Source organism: Aegilops tauschii, chromosome 5 (genome assembly GCF_002575655.3).
Source record: "Aegilops tauschii subsp. strangulata cultivar AL8/78 chromosome 5, Aet v6.0, whole genome shotgun sequence".
NCBI lineage: Eukaryota > Viridiplantae > Streptophyta > Magnoliopsida > Poales > Poaceae > Aegilops > Aegilops tauschii.
In genome coordinates, this window is record NC_053039.3 from 563,487,360 (window position 1) to 563,501,153 (window position 13,794).

At 49.1% G+C, this 13,794-nt stretch overlaps 1 protein-coding gene across 1 annotated transcript; it reads left to right on the forward strand.

The window, feature by feature from the left end:
- Positions 1-12,169: 12,169 nt before the first annotated feature.
- LOC109743633 (F-box/FBD/LRR-repeat protein At3g26920-like) lies at positions 12,170-13,794 on the forward strand. The gene is made up of 3 exons (XM_020302726.1): positions 12,170-13,027; positions 13,130-13,264; positions 13,366-13,794. The coding sequence occupies exons 1-3, from the start codon at positions 12,170-12,172 to the stop codon at positions 13,792-13,794; spliced, it is 1,422 nt and encodes a 473-aa protein (XP_020158315.1).

Here is a 13,794-nt window from a genome sequence, read left to right on the forward strand (position 1 = left end):
AGACTACCGTCCTATAAACCAAGCTACCATCCAGAATAAATACCCCCTTCCTCGGATCAATGATCTGTATGATCAACTGGCGGGTTCGTCAGTGTTCTCTAAGCTCGACTTGAGGTTGGGCTACCACCAGATCCGTGTTCGCGAAGAGGATGTCCCAAAGACCGCCTTCGTGACTCGCTATGGTTCATACGAGTACACCGTCATGTCTTTCGGTTTAACCAATGCTCCAGCCACCTTCTCTCGTCTGATGAACTATATATTCATGGATTACCTCGACAAGTTCGTCGTGGTTTATCTGGATGATATCCTGGTATTTTCCAAGAACGAAGAAGAACATGCTGAACACCTTCGACTTGTGCTGGAAAAGCTACGAGAGCATCAACTATATGCCAAGTTCTCCAAATGTGAATTCTGGCTACCGGAAGTAACCTATCTTGGGCATGTCATCTCTAAGGATGGTATTGCCGTCAACCCCGAGCGAGTTCAGGCTATTCTTGATTGGACTCCTCCCAAGAACGTTAAGCAAGTCAGAAGTTTTCTCGGTCTCGCCAGCTATTGCCGTTGATTTGTCGAGAACTTCTCTAAGATCGCCAGGCCTCTGACTAACCTGTTGCATAAGGGTGTCAAGTTCCAATGGACAGACAAATGTCAGGAAAGTTTCACCTGATACTAAGAAGGACTTCGTCATATACTGCGGCGCTTCCCGTCAAGGATTAGGCTGTGTCCTAATGCAAGACCGCAAAGTGATTGCTTATGCCTCTCGGCAATTGCGCCCTCACGAAGAAAAATACCCAGTTCACGACCTCGAACTTGCTGCTGTCATTCATGCGCTGAAGCAGTGGCGACATTACCTTCTCGGTAATCGTTGCGAGATCTTCACTGACCATCAAAGTCTGAAGTATCTGTTTACTCAGCCAGATCTGAACCTCCGTCAACAGAGATGGATGGAGCTTGTTGCAGACTTTGACTTGGGTATTTCCTATACGCCAGGCAAGGCTAATGTAATGGCTGATGCCTTGAGCCGCAAGTCTTACTGCAACCACCTCCAGGTTCACAAAGTTCAGCCCTCGCTTGTTGAAGAATTCAGGAAGCTGAACCTCCATATTGTTCCTCCGGGTGCACTCGCTCCCCCTCCTAAGGAGTTTGGCAAGGTGAACCTCCACGTTGTTACCCAGGGTTCCCTCAATACTCTAGTTGCTAAACCAGATCTCGAGGACAGCATCAAAAGGCTACAGAAGTATGACTCTGAAGCCCACAAGATTAAGCGCTACCTCGCAGAAGGAAAGCCCTCATTCTTCACCATTGCTGAAGATGGCACCTTATACTTCAAGGGCCGCCTAGTGGTGCCATGTGCAGAGAAAAACCTGGATATGACACAGGAAGTTATGAAAGAAGCTCATGATACGCCTCTATGTATCCATCCTGGTAGTACAAAGATGTACCAAGACATCCGTCAGAGATTCTGGTGGTCTAATATGAAGCAAGACATTGCTCGTTATGTTGCTGAGTGTGACGTTTGTCGTCGTATCAAAGCAGAACATCAAAGGCCTGCTGGAACTCTGCAACCTATCTCTATTCCTGAATGGAAATGGGACCATGTTGAGATGGACTTCGTCACTGGATTTCCCAAATCACAGAAAGATAATGATGCTATACTTGTCGTCATTGACCGGTTTTCCAAAGTTGCACATTTTCTGGCGGTCAAGGAAACGATCACTGCTACTCAACTGGCAACGCTCTATATGTCCAGGATTGTTTCACTCCACGGTATTCCATTGGTTATCAGCTCAGACCGTGGTAGCTTATTCACTTCAAGATTCCGGGCAAGTTTCCAAGAAGCTATGGGAACTCATCTGTCATTCAGTACTGCGTTTCATCCTCAATCGCAAGGACAAGTTGAACGCGTCAACCAAGTTCTCGAAGACATGCTTCGAGCTTGCGTTATTTCCTTCGGCAAGAAATGGGAGGAATCTCTCCCGTATGCTGAGTTCTCTTATAATAATAGCTATCAAGCTAGTCTGAAGATGGCACCCTTCGAAGTGTTATATGGACGAAAGTGCCGAACCCCTCTGAACTGGTCAGAAACTGGGGAACGTCCACTCTTCGGTCCGGATATTATCCAAGATGCCGAAGAACAAGTCCGCATTATTCGTGAGAATCTCAAGACTGCTCAGTCACGTCAGAAGAGTCAGTATGACCGTCATCATAAAGACATGGTCTATCAACCTGGCGAAAAGGCTTATCTTCGAGTCACACCTATGAAGGGTGCTCACCGCTTCGGGATCAAGGGCAAACTAGCTCCTCGCTATATTGGCCCATTCACTATTCTCGAAAGGCGTGGAAAAGTGGCATACCAACTGGAGCTACCGCCGAACCTTTCTCAGGTTCACGATGTGTTCCATGTGTCACAGCTCCGCCGTTGCTTCAAGGACCCAATCCGAGCTGTGGATCATGAAGTGCTCGAATTGCAGCAAGACCTCTCCTATAAGGAGCATCCGGTCCGCATTCTCGACCAAGCTGAACGCCGCACACGTCAGAAGGCGATCAAGTTTCTCAAAGTCCAGTGGTCGCACCATTCTGAAGATGAGGCCACTTGGGAACGAGAGGATCGTCTGCGCGAAGAATACCCCGCACTGTTTCCTTCTACCTCCTAAATCTCGGGACGAGATTTCTTGTAGTGGAGGAGATTTGTAACACCCCGAGAATCATGCTACTGTAACTCTCTGTGATTAAGCTAATCATGTTGCTAAACAGGGCTTGATCACATTTGAAACACATTTCTTTTCAAACTCCTAATTCAAACTTCAATTAAATTTAAAGTGGAAAATAAAAGTTTTCAAAAATTTAAACAAAAATGTTCGGGCCATGCCAGAAATTGCACTGATAATTATTGTGGAGAAAACACATTTTTATAAAATGCCTAAATGCTTTTAAATGAAATAAAACAGAAAAGAAAATAAACAAATAAAAAGAAAGTGCAAAAGAACACAGAACAAAGAAAAAAAGAAAAAAAGGAAAAGGAGAAGCCCCCCCCCCAACTGGACCCCTGGCCCAACTGGGCCGACCCCCGGCCCAGCCGGCCTAGCCCACCTCTCCCACTCGCCCTCCCCTTCCCTGTACCCCCGACCGGGGTCGGAACAGGGGCCGGTCCCCGCCGCACCCCCTCGCCGGCGACGGGGAGGATAAGGACGCCAGCGCCCCCCCCCCCGCCTCCTCGGGCCCCTCTCCCACTCGCCCCCGCTCACCTCTCGGCCTCGGCGCCTCTCTCTTCCCCCCCAGATCCACGCCGCTCCTTCCTTCCCCACGCCCGACGCGGTCGCCGCCGTTCACCGTCGTTCCCGCGGCCACCGTGCCCCAATCGCCACTTCGCCGTGTCGTACGCCGTCGAGGGCACCACCTCCGTCTCTCCGTTGAAGCTTCGAGCCACTACAACGACCTCCCCGAGCTCGTCTTCCCCACACGGCCGCCGTCGATCGCCGCCCCGTTTCGCCTCCGACGAGCCTCCCCGAGCACGCTGTCGTCCCCCTACAGCCTCGCCGTGAGCTTCTCCCACCTCCTCCCCTGTCCTTTCGCTCTCGCGCACCCCCTCACTGCTTTCCCCACGCGCGCCCGAACGCAGCGCCGTGGAGCTCGTCGCCGGCGGGTCTCCGGTGACCAATTGGTCATGGGCGTAGGCCCGTTAGCTTGACCGCATCGTGCAACACCCGCCTAGCTAGTTAGTTTGGCCGCTCGCGCGCTCTAACGCCGCACCCGCTCCAGCCCGAACTCCGGCGCCGCTTTTGCTCGTCGCTGGCGCCGTTTCCGGCAGCTCCAGCTCCGGCCGGTCTCACCACGCGACGCGGCGGGCTCTCCCCGTTCGAACGCACCCACCCGCGCCCGTGTAGGCCCCCTGTAGACGAATCCCGACGGGGCCGAGCGCCCTCCGCCGCGTTTTCGTGCTCGCCGGCGTTCAACCGCCAGCCTGCTGAGCTGGCACACCTGGGGCCACCCCTGGGTCACTGCCAGCAGGCCCCGCTGGCCCCGTTGACTGGGTCAACCCAGTCAACGTGCTGACTGGGCAGGCCCAGCCACTGACATGCGGGCCCCGCCGCATAATTAACAAAAAAAAGTTTTTATAAATAAAACTAATTAATTAACTTGATCAGTCACTGACAGGTGGGCCCAGTAGTTTTACTAACTAAATTTAGATTAGTTTGAACTCTGTTTAACCCACTGTCTATGACAGATGGGTCCCCCGTGTCAGTTTTGACCAGTCAACCGGACTGTTGACCGCTGACGTCACTCATACGTCATGCTGACGTCATACCCCTTTTCTGTTAATTAAATAATTCCAGAAATTCAAATAAACTTTGAAAATTCATATCTTTTAAACCGTAACTCGGATGAAAATGTTTTCTATATGAAAGTTGCTCAGAACGACGAGACGAATCCGAATACGCAGTCCGTTCGTCCACCACACCTCCCTAACCTATCGAACTAGCAACTTTCCCCCTCCGGTCCGTCTGTCCGAAAACGCGAAACATCGGGAATACCTCCCGGATGTTCCCCCCCTTCGCCGGTACCACCTACTGTCGCGTTAGGACACACCTAGCACCGCTCATTGTCATGTCACGCATCGTGACGCTTATGTTTGCATTGTATTTACTGTTTCTTCCCCCTCTTCTCTCCGGTAGACTACGAGACCGACACTGCTGCTGCCCAGTTCGACTACGGAGTCGACGACCCCTCGTACTTGCAAGAGCAACCAGGCAAGCCCCCCCCCCTTGATCACCAGATATCGCCTATTCTTCTCTATACTGCTTGCATTAGAGTAGTGTAGCATGTTACTGCTTTCCGATATCCTATCCTGATGCATAGCCTATCCTTGCTACTACTGTTGTTACCTTTACCTGCAATCCTACATGCTTAGTATAGGATGCTAGTTTTCCATCAGTGGCCCTACATTCTTGTCCGTCTGCTGTGCTATACTATCGGGCCGTGATCACCTGGGCGGTGATCACGGGTATATACTTATCTACTATATACATGACACATGTGATGACTAAAGTCGGGTCGGCTCGTAGGAGTACCCGCGAGTGGATCTTTGTGGCGAAGCGACAGGGCAGGTTGAGACCGCCTAGGTGAGAGGTGGGCCAGGCCCTGGTCGGCATTCGCGGTTACTTAACACGCTTAACGAGATCTTGGTATTTGATCTGAGTCTGGCCATTTGGTCTATACGCACTAACCATCTACGTGGGAGTAGTTATGGGTATCCCGACGTCGTGGTATCAGCCGAAGCTCTTTTGACGTCAGCAACTGAGTGGCGCGCGCCGCATTGGACCGTAAGCTCGCGCTTGTATTAAGGGGGCTAGGTCTGCTTCCGGCCGCGTACGCAACGTGCAGGTGTGCATAGGGAGATGGGCCCAGACCCCTGCGCGCATAGGTTTAGACCGGCGTGCTGACCTCTCTGTTGAGCCTAGGTGGGGCTGCGACGTGTTGATCTTACGAGGCCGGGCATGACCCAGAAAAGTGTGTCCAGCCAAATGGGATCGAGCGTGTTGGGTTATGTGGTGCACCCCTGCAGGGAAGTTTATCTATTCGAATAGCCGTGTCCCTCGGTAAAAGGACGACCCGGAGTTGTACCTTGACCTTATGACAACTAGAACTGGATACTGAATAAAATACACCCTTCCAAGTGCCAGATACAACCCGGTGATCGCTCTCTAACAGGGCGACGAGGAGGGGATCGCCGGGTAGGATTATGCTATGCGATGCTACTTGGAGGACTTCAATCTACTCTCTTCTACCTGCTGCAAGATGGAGATGACCAGAAGCGTAGTCTTCGACAGGACTAGCTATCCCCCTTTTATTCTGGCATTCTGCAGTTCAGTCCACTGATATGCCCCTTTACACATATACCCATGCATATGTAGTGTAGCTCCTTGCTTGCGAGTACTTTGGATGAGTACTCACGGTTGCTTCTCTCCCTCTTTTCCCCCTTTCCTTCCTATCTGGTTGTCACAACCAGATGTTGGAGTCCAGGAGCCAGACGCCACCGTCGACGACGACACCTACGACACCGGAGGTGCCTACTACTACGTGCAGGCCGCTGACGACGACCAGGAGTAGTTAGGAGGATCCCAGGCAGGAGGTCTGCGCCTCGTTCGATCTGTATCCCAGTTTGTGCTAGCCTTCTTAAGGCAAACTTGTTTAACTTATGTCTGTACTCAGATATTGTTGCTTCCGCTGACTCGTCTGTGATCGAGCACTTGTATTCGAGCCCTCGAGGCCCCTGGCTTGTATTATGATGCTTGTATGACTTATTTATGTTGTAGAGTTGTGTTGTGATATCTTCCCGTGAGTCCCTGACCTTGATCGTACACATTTGCGTGCATGATTAGTGTACGGTCAAATCGGGGGCGTCACACCGAGCTGACATCCAAAAATCTCAGCATACTCAGGTGCTGATTCTGCAGCATCACCAAAGTAAAAGAGTTCGCTCTTATGAAAATTGATTTTGAGACCAGAAAGTTCCTCAAAATCACATAAGAGCAACTTGAGATTTCTTGCCTCGTGATCCAAGAAAAGGATAGTGTCATCCGCATATTGTAGAATAGATAGTCCATCTTCTACCAAGTGTGGAATGACACCACTGATTTGACCGCCCAGCTTAGCCCGCTCAACAAGGGTAGCTAGCATGTCGGCCACAATATTAAACAAAATAGGAGAGGCGGGGTCCCCTTCGCGAAGCCCCTTCCTTGTCCAAAAATAGTTGCCAACGTCATCATTAACTTTTATGGCCACACTGCCTCCAGAAACAAAGCTCTCTACCCAACGACACCATTTTTGTGAAAACCCCTTCATGCGCAAAGTTTGCAACAGAAAGGGCCACATAACTTTATCGTAGGCTTTTTCAAAATCTATTTTAAGAATGACACCATTCAACTTTTTCCGGTGAAGCTCATGTACAGTTTCGTGCAGAACGACCACTCCATCTAATATGTTGCGGCCTTGCATAAATGCTGTTTGAGTGGGCTTTACGACATGGTCAGCCACCCCGTTCAACCGATTAGTAGCGACCTTCGTAAAGATTTTAAAACTTACATTCATAAGGCAAATCGGTCGATATTGTTGAATACGATTAGCCTCCTTAATCTTGGGAAATAGGATAATTTCCCCAAAGTTTAAACGAGAAATATCAAGGTCTTCGGTATGCAGTTGGTGAAACAACGGAACCAAGTCTGCCTTAATCATGTCCCAAAAACGTTGATAGAACTCTGCGGGAAAGCCATCCGGGCCCGGAGCTTTGTTGTGTTCTATTTGGAACACAGCGGTTGAACGCGGAGGTTAGGAATTCATTTTCCGCTTCCGTTACTTGAGGGATGTCATGAGTAACAGATTCATCCAACTGAAAATTTGTTTCAGCTGAAGGTCCAAAAAGCTCCTTGTAACACTTAGTAATGAAAGTTCTAAGTGGTGCGTCCCCCTCAATTTGGCCTTCCTCCTGGTCAAGGGCGAATATGCGTTTCTTTCTATGTCTGCCATTGGCAAGCATTTGAAAGTATTTCGTATTATCATCACCTTGCACAAGCGAATTCGCCTTGCAACGTTGGTACCATTTAATCTCTTCCTCGCGTAATAGGCGGGCAATCTGCTCATTTAGATTGCTTTTTTGCTCAATCTCAACAGCAGTCAGAGGCCTGACCTCCGCTATTTTGTATATTCTTAAATAACCTATTTCACTCTTTTGAAATAAATTGTTATGCATTTCCAAAAATCAGTTTCACAATCATACATTACGATTTCACTTTCTGTATTTATTATTTCACAATTCAGAATGTACCTTTCACCTTCCACTGGCTTGTTTCATAAAAATCACATTTATTTCAATTGCACATTTTTGAAAAGAACATATTTCACTCTTTTCAAATAACTGTTACAAATTTCCAAAAACTTAGTTTCACAATGATACATTACAATTTCACTTTCTGTATTTACTATTTCACAATTTAGAACCTACATTTCACTTTCCACTACTTGTTTCACAAAAATAACATATTTCATTCTTTTGACATATATTGTTGCACAATTTCAAATGACCTGTTTCACAAGTTGACATTTCAGTTTCATATTTGGGTGAAAAGGGTTTATGTGAAATAGATTGGTTTCGCATATTTCCATTGAAAAAATCACATTTTTTTTAGTGAAATGGGTTTGTTTCACATATCATTGAAATTTAAACATGTTTGAAATGTATCCAAGATTGGTCTAGTTATAAAGGTCTTGACGCCATGACTTCAAATATATGAATTATTTCAAAAACGAACTTATAGTTTAAATGATATGGATGATTTAATTTAGCTAAGATGAAGTAAAAGGATGGATTTATGTGTGAGAGAAGGGAGAGAGTGGGCTGTCACATGCTGCCATGCCTGTCATATTAGGGACAAAGGTGGGGGCTACTAGCTGTATTTGATGGAGTATATCCCAGTATATTAGAAAAATGACAATAGAATATTCACAGCGGCACGAATCTTAATGCATGCATGGACGATGGATTGGTTGCCGGCACATGCCGGAACTGCTCAAAATGACTCTGCGGGTGCTGGGGACCATTGTCTCCCACCTGCACACCATGGACGGTTGCCGCACGCAGGCAATCTCGTGCCGATAGTGGCATAGCGCCCCATTTGGCGCTCGGCGCTGCTCAACCTCGACAGCCATGGTCGCGGCTTGTCGGAGTCCGACATCATCTCCAACCACCTCGGCCCCGTACACCGCATCTGCATCTTTGGGATCAAACCCCTCCTGTACCACTACGACCGCTACACGGGGCACCGGATCGATGTCGATGATGGCGGGGTCGACTGTTGGCTCAGCTCCCGGGACCTCGCACACTCTGGAGGAGCTCTGGCTCGCCTAGAAACACAACTATGACAGAGACAACAATACCCTGCCACCGTCTATGTTCCGCCTCTCGCCACGCTCCACGTGGCCTATTTTGGCAACGGTAGTTTGCCGCCCAACCTGGCAGTGGACTTCCCGCGTCTCCAACAGCTCACCTTGTGGATGATCACCTTAAGGGAGGAGGGGCTCTGAGCGTCGTGCTCGCCGGCTGCCCTGCGTTATAGAGATGTTGTACTGCCCGAGATTAAGGACGTGTTCTGCGTCCGCATGAGGTCCCCGACTCTCAAGAACATCTGATTCTGGCACTCTCGCGATGTTGGTCCCAAGAGCTGGTTATCGAGGACACCCCTCCCCTTGATAGCTTGCTGCCATATTGCACATATATTTGTCCAGCGACCAGCCGGGTAATCCATGCTCCTAAATTGGAGATGTAAAAAAAATTGGAGATGTTTTATCAGGTTGTTGCAACCTTAATTTCGTAAATTCCGCCTGCATTACTATAGGTAGATTATTAACCCTTAAATATGTTTGGTTTATATTCCGGCTTTTTAAATAATGGATACAGTTAGCTTGGCAACCACAATGCGTATGGTGAAGGTTTTGGAACTTGAAGGTGCCACTCATGATTTGGATGCACTTCTTGACTTCCTCAAATCCTTCCCCTACTTGCAGAGGCTTTATATCGATGTGAGCTTTCACATTACTATTTGCTATCTTGCTTAAAATATTAAGATGTCACGTCGCCAAATTATTAGCAACTATATCTTATATAATGTATTTTATTTCTTAATCCAGTTTGACTCAGAAAGGTTCTCTCGTCCATTAACTGAAAGTGGGTTGGAACAACCTAATAATATAGAAAATACGAGGAAGTATGTCTCACCATATGAACCTACTGAATGTCTTGAGCACCATAAAAAGAACGCATTGAAGATCTATTATGGCAAAGTTCTAGAAGTTGACTTTGCGAGGTTCTTTTTGTTTTGAATGCCAAAGTGCTAGACACAATGGAAATTAGACTTAATGGTTACCAGGATGAGCAAAGACACACAGACGCAGAGGAACGAAAACTGGATCCAAGTTGATCCACCAAAGACAAACACGGACACGGACCGAATCCCACGAGATCCGTCAAAGACACACCTCCACATGTCTTCCGATGAGCCTAGATGCACCCTTGGCAACGTAGAAAGACATGACAAAGGAAAAAGGAAAATACCTAAATGCGGAAAAGGCCCGCATCCATCATGTTCACATACTTCCGATAGTGACCCACACATGATGGTGAACCGTGTGTGTAGGACAATCCTTGCTAGGGATCCACGACCACCGAATGCGATGCTCGGTACCATCTTCTTCCTCCAGGCCAGCAAGGACAACACCCGCATGCATGTGATGTGAGTTTTCATATTTACTATTTTGCTCGAGTTAAGATATCACATTAATTGCCAAATTGTTAGCAAGTGTCTTATAGTGGCAAATTGTTAGCAACTGTCTCATATTGTTTATTGTTCATATTTTTTTTTATTTTTTTTCTAAGAGGTGTGCATACACCACCCGGGAGTAAAAAAACATTTTAAAAAAGTCCGATCCAACCTTTATATATCAAGAAGAAAAAAAAAGTCTAATTCAACGTGCTTGGGTCGGAACCATCTCATGGTTCGAAAGAAACTCGGACGTCTACCAAGGCAGCCCAGCCCACGATGCTCCCCTAGCAGAAGATATAATAACGAAAACACTAACGCCCACATGTGTGGGTGTTAGACAACTCACCCACACGCTTTCATCGTCGTCCAGCGCCCTTTGCACGAATCTTGGCATGAAAAGGCTGATTTTGTGTGCCACGTAGGACACTCGTGTGTGTGGGTGTGAGGGAGTTCGCCCGCACGCCGGTTTCTCTCCGCGGTCAACGTTTCGCCAGTCGGGGCGTGCGATGAAACTGTTGTCGCGCCCGCACGCCGCGCACCACTTCTGTTCCCCATCTCCTACGACTGCCCATTCTCCCACTCTTCGACGCCCAAGCTGTCATTTGCCATGTTTTGGAATGGTACATGGCAACTGCCCTATTTGTGAGCATGAGCAGATGGCAACTCTCTTTTTACCCCGAACATGTTATTGTTGCCACTATTTTGTAGCGCTACATGGCAACTGTCTAGTGTTAGTAGGTGGCAACTCCTAAAGATACCACCAACGCCCACATGCCCGTCTCCTCTCCCACACACCAAAAGCTATCAGTTGCCATGTGTTTTGCAGGGTCCATGGCAACTGCCCTATTTATGAGCATGAGCAGATGGCAACTCTCTTTTTACCCCGAACATGTTATTGTTGCCACGTCTGTTTTGTAGCGCTACATGGCAACTGTCTAGTGTTAGTAGGTGGCAACTCCTAAAAATACCACCATCGCCCACATGCCCGTCTCCTCTCCCGCACACCAAAAGCTATCAGTTGCCATGTGTTTTGCAGGGTACATGACAACTGCCCTAGCGCGCTTGTAAGCAGATGGCAACTCTCTTTTTACCAAAACATGTTTTTTGCCATGTTTTTTAGTGCTACATGGCAACTGTCCAGTGTTAGTAGGTGGCAACTCTTAAAGTTTTTCAAATCATGGTATCTGTAGTAGACCAGACCATACATGGCAACAGCTGCTGTTGCCCAAAAATGGCATCCGACACTTTGACCTAAGATGGCAACTGCAGTTGAGCAACCATGGCAACTGTAGTTCAGCAACATAGCAACTGCAGTTCAGCAACATGGCAACATGGCAACCGAAGAGGTCCGGACCATGGCAATCGCGTCGGGACGCGTGGTTACTGACACGCGGGGCGTGTGGCTCGCAGGCGGGGAGGGGCGACGGCCGAGACGGGTCGTGCGGGCCGCGCGCTCGCTCGCCCGGACGTGCTCGTGCGGGGGCGATCGTGCTGCACCGGACGTGCGGGTTGTGGCAAGAGCGCGCCCTCAAGTTGTTGGTGGAATGGATTTGCTTCGGCCGGAGGTACTGGACGGATAGCACACTAATTGAACCGACCCCGGACGTACCACTGGGGAACCTGTGGCTGGAGAGAATCTCTCGCGATGGAGAAATGCTGCGCACGCCCGTACGCGGTCATGCGGGCGGGGTCGTCTTCGTGCCACACAGGACGTGCGGCACAACCACCCAATACACCACATGTGTGGCAGTTATCGGCGTCCTATAATAATACTGTAGTACCTACGGCACAAAAGCGAAAGCCCACGACCGTCCGCGTTCACCTCTTCTCCCGGCGTCGGCGATCACACCGCGCACATGGCGATGGATCGCCCCGACCTCATCAGCAAGATCCCTGACGCGTGGCTCGGCGCCGTCGTGTCCCTCCTCCCAGCCAAGGACGGCTGCCGCACCCAGGCGCTATCCCGCCGGTGGCGCCACATCTGGCGGTCCGTGCCGCTCAACCTCGACGACAGCATACCCGAGAAGACCGTCTCCGGCGTCCTCGCCGGCCATCTTGGCCCCATCAGCCGCCTCTGTCTTACCAAAATTGCACACCGCCAATACCTCTACCACCACCGCACGGGGCACCAGATCATCGACAAAAACGGCGACCCAAGACTTGACGACTGGTTCCGCGCCAGGGGCATCGCCTACGTTGAGGAGCTCCAGCTAGTCTATAGCTACCGCAGCTACGGCAGCGACGTGCTGCCACTCTCGGTCTTCCGCTGCGCTCCCGCGCTCCGCGTGGCCACGTTCGGCTGCTGCCGTCTGCCGCCCAATCTCGCCATGGATTTCCCGCTCCTTCAGCAGCTCACCCTTTGCAATGTCACCCTACCGGAGGAGGCTCTGAGCGCCGTGCTCGCCGGCTGCCCTGCGTTGAAGAGCCTTCTGCTGGACAACACTGTGGGCTCTGCCAGACTCCGATTCAACTCCCCTGCTCTCAGGAGCATCGGCTTCTGTGCTCGTCAGGACACAGAAGATCACCCTTACGCTCGCATTGTCAATGTCCAAGAGCTGGTCATTGACGACGCCCCTTGTCTCCAGAGGTTGCTGCCACTCAATCCAGACTATGGTCCGACGACCATCCGGGTAATCCGCGCCCCTAAGCTGGAGATATTGGGTCCTCTGAGCAAAGCCGTATCACAGCTCCACCTCGGGACAACAGTTTTTCAGGTAGTTGCAGCCTTGCTCTTAGAATTACAACGTGCACACTATATGCATGGTATATACTATTGTTCTTGATAAGAGTTTGCTTTGTTCTTTTTTTTTTGATAGGAAATGATTGCTGTCAGCTTGACAACCACAATGCACACGGTCAAGGTTTTGGCTCTTCAACATGTCGGCCCCGATTTAGATGCAGTTATTGGCTTACTCAAGTGCTTCCCCTGCTTGCAGAGCCTTTACATCGTGGTGAGTGCTTTTCCCAGATTGCTTGAAATGTCAAAATATCAGGTTGTCATAATTGTTAGCAACTATTTTTAATTATATCCATCATTTTTATTTGTCTCCAGTTGGATTATTCATGGCGGCTCCCCCATGGGTTACATAAAAGCGAGTTGTACCCTGCAGAGAACATAAATAATGCGTCATTGGACGATCCAGTTGAATGCCTTGAGCACCACCTAAAGAAAATGGCGATGAAGGTCTACTATGGCAAAGGTCCAGAAGTTGACTTTGCAAGGTTCTTTGTATTGAATGCCAAAGTGCTAGATAGAATGGAATTAGGAATCGTTGAGAAATCAATTTTCGGCAGCAACAAAGAAGAATGGATGACCAACCAATACAAGCAACTACGAGTTGAAGACAGAGCTTCTCACGATGCTCGATTTGCATTCAAAAGGTTTTCTTGGAATACATGGAACTATAACAATCGTATCCATGATCTATCAATGGCTGATCCGTTCGATGCCTCCTTCTTGGATGGGTATCTTGCCCTTTGA

Coding starts and splice junctions, on each gene's coding strand:
- LOC109743633 (XM_020302726.1), top strand. CDS start 12,170: ATGGCGATGGATCGCCCCGACCTCATCAGCAAGATCCCTGACGCGTGG. Junction 13,028..13,129: donor TCGGGACAACAGTTTTTCAG/GTAGTTGCAGCC, acceptor TTTTTTTGATAG/GAAATGATTGCTGTCAGCTT. Junction 13,265..13,365: donor TGCAGAGCCTTTACATCGTG/GTGAGTGCTTTT, acceptor ATTTGTCTCCAG/TTGGATTATTCATGGCGGCT.